The 19,007-nt window shown below is 30.8% G+C and overlaps 2 protein-coding genes across 2 annotated transcripts; both read right to left on the reverse strand.

Moving 5' to 3' along the window:
- Positions 1–13,535: 13,535 nt before the first annotated feature.
- LOC111410948 lies at positions 13,536–14,230 on the reverse strand. The gene has a single exon (XM_023041538.1). The coding sequence runs from the start codon at positions 14,181–14,183 to the stop codon at positions 13,701–13,703; it is 483 nt and encodes a 160-aa protein (XP_022897306.1). The 5' UTR covers positions 14,184–14,230; the 3' UTR covers positions 13,536–13,700.
- Positions 14,231–17,294: 3,064 nt separating this feature from the next.
- Positions 17,295–19,001, reverse strand: LOC111409949 (jasmonic acid-amido synthetase JAR1-like). Its single transcript, XM_023040080.1, has 2 exons — positions 18,957–19,001; positions 17,295–17,962 (listed from the first exon to the last, which is right to left on the reverse strand). Exon 2 carries the CDS (start codon positions 17,934–17,936, stop codon positions 17,415–17,417), a length of 522 nt encoding a protein of 173 aa, XP_022895848.1. The 5' UTR covers positions 17,937–17,962; positions 18,957–19,001; the 3' UTR covers positions 17,295–17,414.
- Between the last annotated feature and the right edge of the window lie 6 nt (positions 19,002–19,007).

Genomic DNA, 19,007 nt, shown 5'->3' on the forward strand with positions numbered 1-19,007 from the left:
AGTTAATGTGTTCTTTCCTAAGCTTTACAAAGTTTTAGCCATCTCCCAACGCGTCATCCCCTGTACACTGATGGCAGATGAGCTCTTCACTCAACTTTATAAAGCTTAGACGCACCTGATGCGGAGTCCCCTATGGGTCATTTCCTCGGTCGTTGTGTTCCCTCCTAAGCTTTACAAAGTTTGAGCCATCTCCCAACGCGTCGTCTCCTATGGGTCAGCGCACCGGTGGCAGATGAGCTCCTCACTCAGCTTTATGAAGTCTAGACGCACCTGACGTGGAGTCCCCTGTGGGTCATCGCCTCGGTCGAAGAGTTGACCGTCTCCCTACACATCGTCTAGTTCGACAACACCTCGATCTCACATAAATTTTTTCCTCACACAGTAGCGAACTTTAGCGCATCTGCCTAGGACCAACACTTCGGTGACCACAGAAGATCGACCCTCAAATTCTCACAAATCATGGTCCCCATCCCGAGGCATACATACCTGATTAAGAAGCAAGTCCACCCATGATTTAAATATTCATACCTAGACTTGGGGGACCACTGTTACGCCCTATCCCAACCACTTTGGAAAGTCCATCACCACGTCGTGCGAGGTGTGGAACACTCATCCGAAGTGGTTCCGAAGTGACTTCACCAATGATAACGATCTGGCTATCACACTATGAGGCATAAACAATTCTGTGGAACTGACCCAAGCGCCTTCGCCCCTGAATCCGAGGCGAAATGCACCCCGTGGACCTCTGTCAGAGGATCTGCCGCCAATTTCAGAATGAGATCTTTGTCAAGATCTTTTCTGCCCCTAAGGTTTAAAGTAATTTGACGAGTCAATGAGGCTAGTTGATGTGACGTATCAACTTTATGTCAACTCAACTCGGGAGAAGCAATTACACGCCCACTCTATAGACGCGACTGATTGATGCCTATGAACAGACGCCTCGTACCGTCAGATGTGTACACGTGTCCCATATCCAACGGTTCTTATCACCTATAAATACCCAAAGCTTAGCAAGAGGCAAAGGTAATGAAACTCTTACTACTTAGCACTCCATAGCAAGCAAACATATATTCTCTTCCCCACTATTTTGCACAACCTTGGTACTGTTCCAATCACCTGAGTCTAATTTGACCGTCGGAGTGTATAAGGCCACCGCCGTCCCTCTGGTTCCGGCCGTGTGCATCTGACCGTGCGTTGATTGTGCACATGGAGGAATACGTGAAGTGACTATCAATTGGCCACGTGGAGGGTCCAGTTTCCGAGGTCAACATTATCTATCAATCTTAAAAACCTTATTAACTACTCATAATAATTAGGAGTTACTTACACTTCCCATATTTGTATCCACACACTAAATACTAGCTTTGCATCTCAATTACACATTTTCATTGAATCCATTTTCTTTAAGTAGTAATAAAAATGAGGGAAAATCGTAGCAGTGGTCCCTAATATGTTCATTTTTTTCAGACTTTACCCTAACATTCATTTTGTGTCAGCGAAGGTCCTAACCTTTTATAAATATGCACCTAAGGTCCATCTAGATGGAAACCGTCCAAAACACCTTTAGTTGACTGAAAAAATTCCTTAAACTATCCACTACAACGATGATTTTCTTAGATTTTGATACATTTTTGGACAGTGTTTTGAATGATTTTACTTGATGTTGATTTATTAATTTTTCATTTTTCGATCAACTGACGGTGTTTTGAACGATTTTCGTCCAGATAGACCTCGGGTACATATTTATGAAAGATTAGGAACTTCCGCTAACACAAAATGAACGTTAGGGTATAGTTTGCAAAAAATAAAAAAGTTAGGGATCGTTGCTGCAAATTTTCCTAAAAAATTAATATTATGTATTCTAAAAAATAATTAATATAGTATTGGTTATTTATTATTGCGTGTTCATTTTTGTATAAGTAAAAAAATTGATGGTAATCCTATTACTAATTAGATATAAATATATAAAGAAAAGATTTTTTATTTATTATTTTTCTTATCTAGGTACATTTAAATGGAAAAATTTTATTCCTCCATTTGTATTAATCCCATTTAAAAGAAAAGGAAAACTTTTGTTTAATATTTTTTGCTTCGATATCTATTTGAATGTAACTTTGGTTCCTAATTAAAAATAAATGATATGGATTAGTATGGTGAGCATGATTAATGTGTAATTTTTTTTTTCTAAATATATTTAGATAAGGTACTTTTTTATTTTTATTTTTTAGATAAAAAAGTTTATGGTACAAACAAGATTAGTAATTTTTTAATTTGAAAAATATTTACGTACCTTTAGTTTACTTACACGTAATCAAATGTACATCTTTTAATTTAATTTTTCTTCGTGCCTATCTGTACTACGGTTATTTATTATTGCGTGTTCATTTTTGTATAAGTAAAAAAATTGATGGTAATCCTATTACTAATTAGATATAAATATATAAAGAAAAGATTTTTTATTTATTATTTTTCTTATCTAGGTACATTTAAATGGAAAAATTTTATTCCTCCATTTGTATTAATCCCATTTAAAAGAAAAGGAAAACTTTTGTTTAATATTTTTTGCTTCGATATCTATTTGAATGTAACTTTGGTTCCTAATTAAAAATAAATGATATGGATTAGTATGGTGAGCATGATTAATGTGTAATTTTTTTTTTCTAAATATATTTAGATAAGATACTTTTTTATTTTTATTTTTTAGATAAAAAAGTTTATGGTACAAACAAGATTAGTAATTTTTTAATTTGAAAAATATTTACGTACCTTTAGTTTACTTACACGTAATCAAATGTACATCTTTTAATTTAATTTTTCTTCGTGCCTATCTGTACTACAAAATTGGTTAATGTTGCAAAATAGTTGAAAATAGGGGTCCAACCAAAGTCTAGCATATGCAAATCATTACATTTAAATTTATTCAACATTTTCACTTTATGTACGTAATTTTCACAAAACTTTTATTTATATGTATATTTTTCAACAATTTTAATTTTTTCTTTTAACATTATCAATTGTCTTACATTAAAAATATTATGCATATCATTCATTCCGCACGTAAGATGTGCAACGCACGTACTTGCTACTAGTAAAAGAGAAAATACACTTTTAGGGTATGCTTTTTAGAACAATTAATGCCTATCGATGAATTATAAAAGAGAAAATTACACTTTTAGGGTTTGTTTTGTGTGATATAATAAATATGACTCGAGTCCTTCTCGGTAAATCGTGAACTAAATACTTATTCTCTCTATTTTCAATATAAAAGATTAAAAGTAATTAACATTCTCTCTCATATTTGTACATCCAAGGTCGTCCCTGAAAGTTTTGACACCCTAGACGAAAAATTATTGTGAGGTCTCTACACATCATTTTTTTACAAACGTATTAGCATCAAATTTGGTCGAATCAAACGATATTTCATGACGAGGAACATTATAGCCTATGGTACTCACTTACCATTTGATTCGTCTGAGAATCAATTTTCGTGTTGAAAAAGAAAAATCATATTTACCATTAAATTAAAAATATTTTATGATATACTGCAATTTTTTTTATATATCATAAATATTACATATTATATAAAACAACACTGAAAATACCTTATTGTAACTAATTAGTCTTCTTGGAATTCCTTAATTCCTTAAACAATTCGTTAATTAGTCTTGAAATGTTCCATAAATCAAGCTAATTTATGCTATTTTACTTTATTAAATTATTCATTTTTCCTTAAAAACTAAATGTACTTTCAGAATACTAAAGGTAAAATGAAATTAGAATTTATATTAGTACCAAATGCAATTTGCATATTTCATAAGGGATAATTATTTGGGGCATTCAAAAAATTTTTGAGGCCCCCTATAGCTTGAGGCCCAAGGTGTGGCCTTGGGCCATAACCAAGCCTGTGTACATCCTAGAGGAAAAAATGGAGGATTTGAATACGAGATCAGGAGAGAGAGATTCAAGCTTTGAGAAGCAGAGGAGGGAAAAGAATGCTTTTTCGAACCTTAGAATCGGTCTTTAGAGCGAACAAGGATTTTGTCTTATCTTATGCATTATAATCAGTGGCAGATTTAAGGGTTGGCTAGCTAGGGCGGCCTAGCTGGATTTGCTGGAGATATTTTTTTTTTTTTTTTTTGGATAATAGATAAAAATTTTGGATTATATAACTGGTATTTCATTTTATTTTCAAATCTCTCTTTTGCTTCGTTGGTTAGAGCTTGCATTTTTATATTACAAGTCTTGGGTTCGATTCCTTCCCGTCCATTTCATTGTGCAAAATTTTTATTTCTACAATATTTACCAAAATTAATTCCCTAAGGAAAGGATTCGAACTTATAACTTCTAATTTAGATAATTGGAAGTTTAATCAGCATGGCAATAGTTGAATTTTAAATAAATTTAACAAAATAATATATGTTAAAGCTCTAGGCAAGTCAATGACTATTTTTTTTTTGTTGATTTTTGTCGTTTCAAATATTTTATGCCTTAATAATTTATAAGATTTGACTTATGAGTATTGAATTTTAATTTATACGTTATTTGAGAATTTGTCTATTATGAATTGTGATATTAAAAATTAATTTGAGTATTGTGAAATGGGAATATGTGATTTATGAAACTTGAAAATGAGAAATTGGGGAATTTATAATTTTTGATGAATTGGTGTTAGAATTGGAAATTGAAACTTTAATTATATTTTAAAATTAATTTTAATTACATTTAATCTTTGATTAACGTTCATTATCATAATGATTATGGAATGATTTTTTCAATTGAATCTCAATCTAGTTCTTGTAGTGGTGTATTTAATTTCTCAACTACTTTTAGTCAAGCAAATAATTTGTTAAGCATTGATAACATAAAAATGTTTTATGTATTATGTAATTTATATTATTTCGGATTGTATTGAAATATAATATGATATAAATATACGATTTTTACGTTTTAGTGTATTTACATATAAATCGAAGAATTTTTAATATTATTTTAATTAATATTAATAAATGATATCGCTATACGGCCGTTGACCATCGACAGTCAACGGTCGCCCTAATTGAGTCGAAGTCCTAGATTCGCCCCTGATTATAATTCAACATGCCGTATGTGTAAATACAATGCTGAAATTAGTTGACGATACAAAAAAGAAAAACAGAAAAATTTCCATTAGAAAAACTTACAGTGATCAATTCTGAAAGTGAGAGCCATTATATAGGTTTCCTTGAAAGTTGAAACATTTTCCATTTGTGATTGTCCACTATGAAAATAAAAGTGACTCCCACTCGGATGCACATTGGAAATAATGCCGATATCGCTATACGGCCGTTGACCATCGACAGTCAACGGTCAACGGCCGCCCTAACTGAGTCGAAGTCCTAAATTCACCCCTGATTATAATTCAACATGCCGTATGTGTAAATACAATGCTGAAATTAGTTGACGATACAAAAAAGAAAAACAGAAAAATTTCCATTAGAAAAACTTACAGTGATCAATTCTGAAAGTGAGAGCCATTATATAGGTTTCCATGAAAGTTGAAACATTTTCCATTTGTGATTGTCCACTATGAAAATAAAAGTGACTCCCACTCGGATGCACATTGGAAATAATGCACTAGGAGTGGGTTGTTTGTGACATGGGATGGTGGCTAGTTTTGAGAATGTCAATGTATTTTAATAATGTTATCATTACGACACGTCGTATTCATAGTAGTGCAAAAAGTGGTAGAATTACTTAATGATATTTAAATTCACAAAGATAATATGTGCAAGGTAAAAGAATGACTAGATTCTATTTAAATTCGCAAAGATAATATGTGCAAGGTAAAAGAATGACTAGATTCTACCCCTTACATCATTACACAGTCTTTTTCTTAATTTCTAACTGGACTTTTGGATCAGATGACTGAGTTGGACCTTACTAAAGAATTGTTCATATTGGTAGTTTAGAAATTCTTAGACCTAGGAAGTCCTAGTGTAGGCCCATAGCGATGAATTCATCCACTTCAATAAATTTAGCCCCAGTTTGGCCCCCATTTTTTCCTCCATTTTTTCAAATGATAATGAGTGGAATAATATTTTGTGGAGAATAAGTGGTTGAAAAAGAATGAAAAGTTTTTGGTTTACGTATATTATTATTTTATGGAAGATTTTGTAGTTGAAAATAAGAGAGAAAAAAATTTAATTTAATGGGGATCAAACGGGGCTTGAGGTGGGTGCTTATTAGTCGTTGATAAGACATCAAGGGTGTTACGTTCTAGGAGCAAGATTATGTTGCGAAGTATGGATTTCTAATAACGCAACGTAAGATAAAAAGTATGCCTATTTATGATCAGGCTTGACAAAAAATGAGGGTTCACTATTTTAGGCTTTAATATCGAATTTATGTACTAAACATACTTGTCCTGTGCAAGCTCGAACTGATTTATTGATTATAACTTATTTTAGATAATTCTATTCGAATAATAAAGAAAATGAGTAATGGAATAATTGCGAATGTTTGATTACAATTCAAACAATATAATGAGAAAATAATTTTTCTAAAACACGACAACACATATGGCAACCTATCAAGCATAACAGCTAAGTTTTTAATCCATCACATGGTCCAACTTTAATTTTCTTGAGATTTAACATTGATCATAGCATACTAAATAATGAATCTTCCCAGAGTCAATGACAACGCCTACGTATAATATTGTTGTCCCATATCAGCAAGTCAGTTGATTTTGAACACGACAGCCAAATATTGAGCAAAAACATATGACCATTTTCTTCAGGCACTAAATCCACAGACAAACAATATATGTACAGTAACTAGAAACTAAAGTTGAACCACGAGTTTAAAAAATTCCATAACAAAATTTCAGTAACAAATCAAAATCGAGTGAGCTCAAGTGAATACAATTAATGGAGAAATTTAGATTTTCTAGTTGAGAACTGAAAATCAAGATCTAGTCATATAGGAAAAGTACGCTAACTATAAAAGTTACTTATATCTTTTATAGAGAATCGGAGGATTTCTCTCTCCTAACTAATAATAATGATCATTATGACAATATCTAGTGATCCCACGTGGAATGCGATAATTGTAGAAATTTTTTGTCTAAGTAATTTACGATATTTAGTGCACATTTCATGTGGAATCCAATTGTTGGGAAAATGTCTCTACCTTAGCTCTTTACCAGTCTACAATAAATCGATAAGCCATCTCATTTAGAATCTAATAATTTGGCAGATCTCTCTACTTAGATTCATCGCCACCAACATTAAATCGGTTTCTATCATCTCATTTGTAATTCATTAGTTGGAGAGATATCTATCTTTAATACGTTGTGTTAAAATCTTCCACTTAGATCTTTCGCTAACAACAATAAAACGATATGGCCATTCCGTGTGGATTCCAATAATTCGAGAGATCTCATTCACTTTGATCCTTCACGGATTCGCACTGAAATAAAATATATAAGTTGAGTTAACTAACTTTTCTCGGCAAGCAACAAAAAAAAAAAAAAAAGAGAGAGAGAGAGAGAGAGACAAACATGATTACCCATATGACTACGATACTAAAAGGGGCATGACATCTTCCATGTGCAAGTCTTGAAATTAAGAATTTAAAATAATGGAGAGAAAGGAATCCAAGGAAAGCACATTCAAAAACAGAAACATGAGGGGAAATAATAATAATAAAATCCAGATCAATTTTTATATACATTTTCTTGAAATTATGATCCATTAATTTAAAAAGTTCTCTTAGAAAAATATAAATATATAGACTTCTTGAAATGAACCAGTACATGTTACATTCAACCTTTGTAACATTTATTCCTTCATCTAATCCTAGTACAAATTTAGGCCCGCGGGAACCTAAAACAACCTTTAATTGTTCTTCGACTTTTTGAGCTACAACTTTGGCTTGGACTTGGAGAATTCCCATCGTTTTTCTTCTTCTTCCACAAATTTCCCTCCAAAAGATCTTTAAAAAACTTAACCATAGAAGACCTTTTGATCTTGCTGGAACCTGAAGCCATTTTGGATTCAAATCGAAATGATGACGATGAAATCACACTCGATTCCTTCGTAGTTGTTGATCCACTTAGATAAGGCAATACCATGAAGTTTCTTTCCAGTACATGGCTAATAGAGACAACTTCATGTGAGTCATATAAGGGGCTGCCACAGTCCCACGGTTTAATCATTCTCTCTTCTTTTTTTTCTTCTTCAGTTTTTTCGTTCAATTCTTGGATTTCATTATTATTCATGGGAGTTTTTTGGTTCAAGAGTGAACTAGTTTCTTGAACATCACTAGGGCAAGCCATGTTCTGGGTGGCCAACTGATGAAATTTTAGCATTATATAAAGTGAGTTAGGTTTAATTATGTTTTTTTTTTAATATAAAAATGCAGAATTTGAAATTTCCTTAACTGCCCTTGATGCAAAGGATTAAAACTTAGAAGTTTGTGACTTCTAGGGAGAAAATAGTCTTTTTATTATGTGTCAAATATGTGCCCCCATGTCATTAGTTGCAAAGGTTTAATATGAAACCTGACAGGTGGGCTATTTAATAGAGTTTATGATTGTAATTAAATATGTGAGTAGGATTAGACCTGTTCAAACTAGAACAAAGAAATTCAAATAATATAGGTTAGACTAGATGGTCAATCCATAAACTTGACATAACAAACTAAGTCTTTAATGAGGGCCAACTATGTGACGAGGATAAAAATTAGGTAATAAGCTCTCAATTAATAATAATAACCAAATAGATTTTTAGATACATTTTCTTGAAATTATGATCCATTAGCAAAAAAGTTAACCTAGAGAAATATAAATAAAAAGACTTCTTGAAATGAACCTAGTATCTTTGCAACATTTATTCCTTGATCTAATCCTAGTACAAATTTAGACCCGCGGGGAAATAAAACAACCTTTACATAGACCAATGTAGTTGTTCTTCGACTTTTTTGAGCTAGATCTTTGACTTGAACTCAAAGAATTCCCATCTTTTTTCTTCCTCTTCCACAAGTTTGGCTCCAGAGGATCCTTAAAAAACTTAACCCACCTTGGTTCCTATGCAACCATTTTGGATTCAAATTGAAATGATGATGAAAATATCACACTCGATTCGTTCCCAGTTCTTGATCCACTTATATAAGTTTCTTTCAAGTACATGGCTAATACCCGTTGGAATACACCGATTGTACCTAATTGCCATTGGAACACATCGGATTTTCAATGGCAAGTATGATTTTTGAGGACTCAAAAATATCCGTCGAAACACATCGATTGTACCTAATGGCCGTTGGAATTCTTTGACGGACAATTTTTCTTCCTTGGAAATTTTCGACAACCATTTTATATCCTTCGAAGATTTCTGATGGATCCAAAGTTTCCGTTGAAAATATCTTGGAGATTTTAAAAACTATAAGTAATATTTTTAATTTACTTTTAAAGCAATAGGTTCTGGGCCAACTCTATTGACACTAATTAATTTTTTACTACAGAGCACTACCGAGATGGAAGAGGGAAGGCGAAACGACAGAGGAGATGAAAGCAAAAAGCTCAAGACATGGACGATATGAAATTAGCATTGACACATAATTCAACGAAAGTATGATATCGATATTAATAAAAGGCTAATTATCACAAAACATTCTCACTTTTCAATGTTTTCATACAAAACATTCATACCTTTCTTTTTTGACAATTTCACCCTCACTTTCACATTTCATTGCAGAAAAGGTCCTTCCATTCACTCACTGTCAAATACTCCATTAACTCAACAAAGGCTAATTAGCACAAAACTTTCCACCTTTCAATTTTTTCATGCAAAACATCCTCATCTTTCTTTTTTGACAATTTCATCCTTACTTTCACCTTTCATATGCAGAAAACGTCATTACATTTTACCCACCATCAAATACTCCCTTAACTCAACAAAAAATGCAATTTTTCTTTTGAAAAACTAAGCATTATATAGTCTTACCCAATTTTTCATTGGCCTTCTTCCCGCCTTCAAAGTTAACTTTTAAAATTAAAAGTAGTATGAAAGTAATTTATACAATTATTCCATTGAATAAATAAGAAATGAAGCAAAGAACATTATATTTCATCTTAAGAAGAATGATGGATGCTATAGTACAGGATTACTCATAAAATTTGGAACAGTAGATGAAGAGATTGCGTATGTGATCGATAAACTGGAAATGTTTATCCCCATTTTGTGCTTATTAACGGTGTAAATAAGGGTCAAATAAGAATAATAGTGGTAAATGTGATGCTGTAAATAACCCATCAGATTTCAATAGTAAATAACCTATCACATATGGATAGAGAAGATGAACCAGAACCATTTTTTTTCGTTTTAGCATGAAATTAACTTGTGTAACCATCCATACCTTTCAATAAGTTTTACGTGTAACAAACTTATCTTTTAATATACTTTAAGAAAAATATATTCCTACCTTTAAAACTAAGTTGCGTAAAACATCCATACCTTCGTAAAATAAAAGGGAGAAACATTTTGCATAAAAACATTGAAAAGTTGAGACATTTTGTGCTAATTAGTTTTTTATTGAGATAACAGAACATTTGACAGTGGGTAGATGAAAGGACATTTTCTATAATGAAAGGTGAAAGTGAGAGTCAAATTGTCAAAAAATGAAACATATGGACATATTGCACAAAAATATTGAAAAAAATAGATAGGTTAAAGATATGTGAAAATGACATAAAATATTACTAAAAAACTAATTAAAGAAATCTTTCTCTAAGATCTCTCGTCATTGTGACGAATTGAGATCTCAGACGCAACACATCTACAAAATATTAATTAGAAGTGTAGATTGAAGAGAAACTTTTGAATATTAATTTTATCCTTACATATTTAATTATATGTCAATTCTATCCTTATATATTTAATATAATACCATTTAATATAATTTAACTTCATTTAATATCCATGTAATGCTATTAATCAAATTTCTATAAATAGTTATTTAAGGCCATCGTTTGAGCTCCTTAAACATCCGTTTTTCAATTTCATTCTGAATTAATGCTATTAATTAAATTTAAATAATTTTTTTAATATCAAAATGAGAATTTAGGACCATCATTTGAGTTCATTAAACAATACCCATTTTTCAATTTCATGTTAAATAAATTGAATTAATACTCTTCATAAAAATATCTTATATTTTTAGCTATATGTCAATTCTACCCTTATGTATTTAATATAGTACCATTTAATATAATTTAACTTCATTTAATATCCACTTAAGTGTAATACTTATTGTTTTATATTGGAGTACTTAAAATTTTACATTAATCAAATTAAGTTTAATTACTTAAATTACATTATTTAAATTAAGTTTACCACTTAAAAAATCTAAGCTCACATATATTGATATAATTTTATTATAATTATATAATAAAATATATTAAAGGTTGCATTATTGTAATGGTAGATTAATTATCATATAAAATAATATTTATTATATTTTTAATATGATTATATATGTAGACGACCCTTGAGTTTAAGTGATTAAATTAGATTTAATCTAAAATTATGAGTATTCCAATATGAAAAATTAATTATATACTTAAAAGGAGATTATATGAAATTAAATTTTAATTAATCTATCGTTAATACCACATTCAATATATTATAATGTTATTTTATATGAACGCGTATGTATATTATATTATTTATTATTTATATAAGTGAGCTTTACTTAAAATCAACATTCATCTACTTATATAATTATATTATAATTACAATATATATATAAATAAGGAAATGTTCAATTTACCATTTTGTCCTTATATAACATTCTTAATACTTTTCGTTCAAAAATTATAAATTTCACGTTTAATTAATTAATAGTTGATATTATAACTATTTAAATACAAACGGTAATAAATCGAAAATAAAAAATTGCTTAAATGTGATCATTAGTTAGGAAGGAAAAAGTTAATCAATGATGGGATAAATTATCCATCAATCTTAAAAACCTTATTAATTACTCCTAATAATTAGGAGTTACTTACACTTCCCATATTTACATCCACACACTAAATACAAGCTTTGCATCTCAATTACAAATTTTCACTAAATCCATTTTTTTAAGTATTAATAAAAATTAATATTATATGTTCTGAAAAATAATTAATAAAGTATTGGTTATTTATTATTGTGTGTTTATTTTTATATAAGCATAAAAATTGATGGTAATCCTGTTACTTATTAAATATAAATATATAAAGAAAAAAATATTTTTATCTTGATACATTTAAATGGAGAATTTTAATTCCTCCATTTGTATTAATCCATTCAAAAGAAAAGGAAAACTTTTGTTTAAGATTTTTCAATCCGATATCTATTTTGAATGTAACTTTGGTTTCTAATTTAAAATAATTGATATGGATTAATATGACGAGCATGATTAATGTGTAATTTTTTGTTTCTAAATATGTTACATAAGTTATATTTTTTTTTAAATTTTTAGGTAAAAAAATTTATGGTACAGACAAAATGAGTAATTTTTTAATTTTAAAAATATTTATGTACCGTTAACTTACTTTTACATAAACATTTTAAATGTAATCAAATGTACATATTTTAATTTGATTTTTTTTTCGTGTCTATCTATATTACAAAATTGGTCGATGTCGCTGTAATAGTTGAAAATAGGGGTCCAACGAAAGTCTAACATAAATAAATCATTACATTTTAATTTATTCAACACTTTCACTTTTTGTACGTAACTTTCATAAGACTTTAATTGATATGTATATTCTTTAACAATTTTAATTTTTTTCTTTTAACATCACCAATTGCTTTACTTTAAAAATATTACGGATATCATTCATTCCATACATAAAACGTGCAATGCACGTGCTTACTACTAGTTAGTGTGAAAAATCTTTAACTTCAAGCTTTAATTGAGAACAATATATAGAAACCATATGCAAAGCCCAACGGGAGGAATATCTCTTACTTGGCAAGTAGGAATGATCGATAGTGGAATTCATAATTGGAAAAACATATCTTTGGGAAGCAATATATATTGTTATATAGTCATTTAATGCAAAATTTATCAAGAGAAAGTCCCTATAATATAGATTTTTTAGCCGTAGTGGTGTCAAATAGGCTGGCGGTCGGTCCAACTGACCCACCTATTTCGACACTCATATTTTACCGGCAATAATAATTCAATATCCAGTTATTCAAGATGAAATATAGTGATTGGAGATATCACTAACTCAAATATTTCTTGCTAAAATCTCACTTAAATCTTACATCAAGAACAATAAATTGAAATCTATCCATCCAATGTTGTGCTTAAAATCAAATCAATATAATTAAGTTGACCTACCTCTAAGAGACTGTCATGTCTTTCCGTGATTAACCAAATGACTAAGATACTAAAAAGGGGTGCGACAAGTTCCATGTGCAAGTGATCCGATTAAGAAATTATGATAATAGAGCAAATCAAATCCCATGAACAAACAATTTAATACACAAACTTGAGGGAAAAATAAAATAAAAAAACAGATGAATTTTTACATAAAGTTTCTACAGATTATGAGCTTATTAAGCAGAAAATGTAAATAACTTCAATGAAGTCAATTAATTATAGAACAAGATTATCTTATATACCTGGTACATGTTATCTTCCATGAACTGATCCTAGTACAAATTTTATGACGGTTTGCATCTAAAACACCTTTTACAAAGATTAATGTTGTTCGACTTTCTTCTGCTTGGACTTTGGCTTATGCTCTGAGAAACCCCATTTTTCAGCTTCTTGGGCTTAGACTTCTTTTTTGTTTCACCGTCATGCTGCTGCTTCTTCCACAAATTTCCATCTACAAGATCAAACAAGAAATTTACTAAAGCAAACCCTCTAACCTTGTGATAGATCTGCGTCACCTGGGTAGAACCTGCAGATTTGTTGGATTCTAATAGAACTGGTGATGATGAAACCGGACTTGATTTCTTCACATTTCTTGATTTTGTTAGATAAGGAAATACCATGAAATGCCTTTCAATAACATGGCTGACAGAAACCAGTTCATAAGAATCATATAAAGGGCTCCCACAATCCCATACTTTTAGGGTTCTTTCTTTTTCTTCTCCTCCTCCTTTTCTTTTGTCAGATTTCTCAATTTCGTCAATTTTCATGGGCAAACGTTTGGGATTTTTTTTGTGTTCAAGGAAGAATTACTTACTTAACAGCATGTTCTTATGTCCAACCGCTGAGTTTCTCTAACCTTTTATAATTTTAGTTTGGGTTCAATTTTCTAAGTAGGAAATATTAAGAAATTGGAAATTCTTAACTGCCCTTGATTCACAAGGATTCATACTTAAAATATTTATGATTTTCTAGGGATAAACTAGTATTTTTATAACGTATCATATGGGTGCCCCGTGTCATTAGTTGCAAAAGTTAAATATATGAGTATGATTAGACCAATCAGTGTACAAACAAAAATCAAGTTGTTGCTTGGAACATGGAGAAATTTACATAAAATTAATTGGATAATCTTTTACAATCCTATCTCCAACATCTTGGAAGAAAACCAAATATAAGTTTATGCTTGCTGACAATGGGCCTCATGACAAGTCTTAATAGCAGTATAATGTGTTACTTAAGAGGTTCACAGGTCTACACACAGAAATTGGTTTGGAATTGATGTAAGGTGTGTGGTAGGATTCATGTCAATGGCTCATGAGCTCTCAAGAAAGTCAAAACATGGAAGTTGCACCATAATTTTCAGTTATGTTTGTCCGATATGGACAACTTAAAATTCGAATTGTGTATACTCATTATGATCAAGTATGATAATTCTCCATTTCGAGAATTGTATCTGTAAGAAAAATGTTCACTGATATTTTCTCAAGTAATGTGACCAACAACTATAGGACTCAAGGAGAAGGGATCAAGGGGGAGACACGGTGTTAAGATAAAGTGGATTAAACTTGACTTAAGTTCCCACATTAGTCAAAAACGAGAGTTTTCTTGTTTTTTTTTCTCATTATGTTGGCAGTATTTCTTTATGTAGCCAAATTTCACTTACAAACGGGAATTTGTTCTTATCCGCCATTGTATAGTAATTAAAAGTAGAGACAACTTGGTTAAAAAATATATAGTTGCATCTACTACCCTACTTGTAAGTTATTTTATCTACTACACTAGCAATGTGACGACGTACAAACCAATGAGAATATTCAATTTCTTTTCATAATTATGACTTAATTTCAAGTCATATTCTAAATTATGAAGAAAGAATAAAGAAAGAAACTAGTGGGTTTGGCTTGAGCTAAATCGGGTTGGCCTGCAGCGTGGTAAGTCAATGGTTCAGTTCCAATCCAAATCTTAATCCTCGGTCTGAGCCAACCTGCAAAATGAACAAAGTTTGGTCAGCCAGCTCGACCCATACTTCTATAATCAATATTTGCCGAAACCTAAGTCAGCAACTTGTAATATCTTTTACATTCATATTTATGTTTAAAGTTTCTACATTGAAAATTGACATCAAAGTGAAGTTATTGTAAAAACAAACTTATATAAGGTAAAAAAAAATTAAGAAAACAGTATAATTATATAATTGATTGTGGAATTTCATCTCTTTATCACCATAATTTAAGTACAATTTAAGATCTAATTAACACGGCACATTAAATAATTATTAGTTTACATAAATAACTGCACAAATTATTTTATTAATCATTAAAATCTTCTTCTAACCTCAAAACTGCTAATATTGTTCATTATGACATCAATGTACACGCCTTAAACTCATAAGTGTTACATTTTTTACTGGTTTAAGCATACAAGACATACTAAAATTTCCAACATCCATCTTTCATCCTTTCATAGTTCTATTTCAAACTTCTAAAAGTAGACTTCGACGCTATTTTATGAGATGCAAAATACTAATATTGACCCTAATAAAAGTAACTTTAATTTTCTAATATCAATCTTTTTCTTCATTCCTTTAATATTCTATTTCAAGCCCCAATACTTGACTCTACTTATAATATGCAGAATGCTAATAAATTACGAAATCATAAATATTAATACACAATTTAATGTACCTCAAGATTGACTCCAACACATTGTCATAATCAGTCATTCAAATTGTGGGCCAAAACGTTAGACTTAAAAGTTTAAAGCCAAAACCTAGTGAATTTAGACAAATCAGGTAGCTGAAAAACTCTATTAGAAACGGAATCTAGAGGCTATCTCAAAATCTAGAACAAAGACTTTAGAGCATACAGGAATATTTGGAAAAAGTGCAAGGTTAATAATATTATTAAGTTAAAATTCTTAGTACATTTAAACTAACTATATTTATTTATTATTATTTTTTTGTAGCACTCCTTTCTGCTTCAATTGAATATTATAATATGTAGTTTCTCTAAAAGATGGAGTATTTATTCATGCTAAAGGGGGTGGGGGGGACACAAAATATAAATTTCCAATCAATTGATTATAGGACCTTACTACATGTACTTCATATTTACATAAAGAATTACATCATGCACATGTGACACTCTATTATTTGTTGGTTTATAATACAGTCAAAATTTTCATCAAATCTTTTCTCTTCACATTATTTTCTGTAATTACTTATGTACCATTTTTATATATAAGTAACAAAATCCTTGATTATAATGTAAATTTAACGAGTTAACTGGAAGCCAAAATATAATAGAAAATAAATTTTATACATTTGCTTCGTCATACTTCTAGTGATCATGTGATGTGTAGAATTTTATCGTTTTATAATAAATACCACACTCTTCTCCTTAAAGCACCCGAATGTCTGCTTATAACCCATCTTTGAAATATATTTAAAGCCTCGTTGATATCTCGATTTATATAACAAAATGCATGACATAAAAGTCTTATTCCGTTGGAATAAAGCTAGAGCCCTTATCCAAAGTTTTTTAAGATTTTATATTTGTTCTTTATAATTTATATTGTTCTCTTTGTAAACACTTTTACATCAATTTCACTAATATTTACATCATGTACTAAATTAATCAAAAAGACTGGATCGTTAGTTATCACAGCACATGTCCATTCATTACCTCTTCTAATACTATTGATACCACAATTTGGCCTTATTTCAGTTTCATTATTTTCTTATTAAAATGAAAAAAATGATCGTTATTCATCACATCAAGTCATTATATTTGACTTTTTATCTCTTATGTGGAGCGCATAACGACTTTTCATTCTTATTTTTACAATAATGTAACTCAAACGGGACTTAGCAAAAGGGAAAAACAAAATAAGATCAATAACTAGAACTATAATTATGTATTGGAAGTACAGACTCGTACTGCTGTCAAATCTAGGACAGCTGAATTATTACAAGTCATATTACATCAACTTTCACAAACTTAAACACTCCTAAAAGCAGAACTAAAGTAGTTCTTGATAACATTATTGCGCAGAATTTGCAACACTGTCTGGTTTTTTGTCCCCACGCAACGAGGTGTTTTGAATTGGCTAACAGCAGCTCCTAATTCCACAAAATGATCCAAAATCTTATGAAAAGTACCATTCTTCAATATTCTGAGTTCAAGTGCTCCAATGGTTTTTACTTTTCTTGAACCGATATATCCTGCATCAGGAAATGATCTGTCTAAACGGTTGCAGCATTCCTTAAGAAGTTCATTGCTCGCTTCGCTGCTTAATTCCCAGTATATAACATAATGTGCAGGTTCGGTCGATGAGTCGATGCCACTCGTAAAATCGATTACTTCGAGTTTTTCCTTTTCTAGCAGAGTGGCTGCTGCTTCTACAGCCAGCTGCAAATCTTTCTCTGTGTTCTTATCGATGTTGATCGTAAGTAGGAGATTTCTCCGGCAAATATATTGGAGCTCCGGGGTCGAGTTGTGGAATCCTTTAACCTTGACCATGTCTCCTAGCCTATACCGGTACAACCCTACAAGCATAAAATTTCATCCAGTGATATACATTTCAAGAGCAATATGTTTGATTCTAATCAATGCTAATTCTATAAACTGCAAAATTTATGAGTCACATAAAGACTTACTAGACTCAAAAAAGTACCTTACCTCTTTACTGAGAGGGCCCTAAACATCCTTTTTTTTCCTCGAAATTTGATGAATTTTTTTATAAATCCAAGCAAAAAAGCATCTGAAATTTTTTTTTCTTGCAGGCAAAAATAACATAAGCCCACATCTTGTCTAGTATGGACGCATTTACAAAAGAAAAGGAGATCTACAAATTAAGAACCCCTTTTTCTTGTTCACAAGAAGAAAAATAGAAAAAGACAAACTTCAAAGGAAATTCAGGGTAACAAACTTTCTGATTTTCCAATGTGAAAATGTTGTTTTATAAAAATCTGTGAAGACGTCCCAAATGAAACCGTTCGAATCCATAGCATAAATGAGTCTGATGCTCACCTAACCTTTGTCTTTATATACAATAACAATATTTATATTTTAGTTGTCAATGCCATCTAAACTAATCCATGTTGAGAATATAAAATATATACATGTTGAGCACACCAAGAAATTTTAACCAATCAATTCATACTGTGTGTGTGTGAGAGGGAGAGAGGGAGGCGGATAGAGAGAGAGAGAGAGATCTACATGGGGGTACATTTAGATTGATTCATTGTGCAGATATTTAAATTCGATAGCAGACTACGAAGAGAAAATTTGTGTCAATTACCATGAAGAACAGCAAGATGCACGGTTTATCTTATAAAAGAAGTGACACACACATGAAAACATAAACGCGAAAATGCAATCAATCTTATCTGTAATAGTCAACAGATGTGGAAAGGAGTAAGAGCTAGAAAAAGATAGCAGCAGGCTTTCCCATTATCCCACGACCAGCTGATAAAAAAGGGATAAAGTTGATACCTAGGAGAAGATGCAGCAGTAAAAGGAAATGAGAAGAATGTATACCTGCAAAATTGGTTACAATGATCTCGTACTCTTCATCAATCTTGACTTCAG

This window comes from Olea europaea, chromosome 15, assembly GCF_002742605.1.
Source record: "Olea europaea var. sylvestris chromosome 15, O_europaea_v1, whole genome shotgun sequence".
In the NCBI taxonomy this organism is placed as follows: Eukaryota; Viridiplantae; Streptophyta; class Magnoliopsida; order Lamiales; family Oleaceae; genus Olea; species Olea europaea.

Bases quoted from the DNA above. Each gene is read 5' to 3' on its own strand.
- LOC111410948 (XM_023041538.1), bottom strand. From the start codon at position 14,183: ATGAAAATTGACGAAATTGAGAAATCTGACAAAAGAAAAGGAGGAGGA.
- LOC111409949 (XM_023040080.1), bottom strand. From the start codon at position 17,936: ATGGTCAAGGTTAAAGGATTCCACAACTCGACCCCGGAGCTCCAATAT.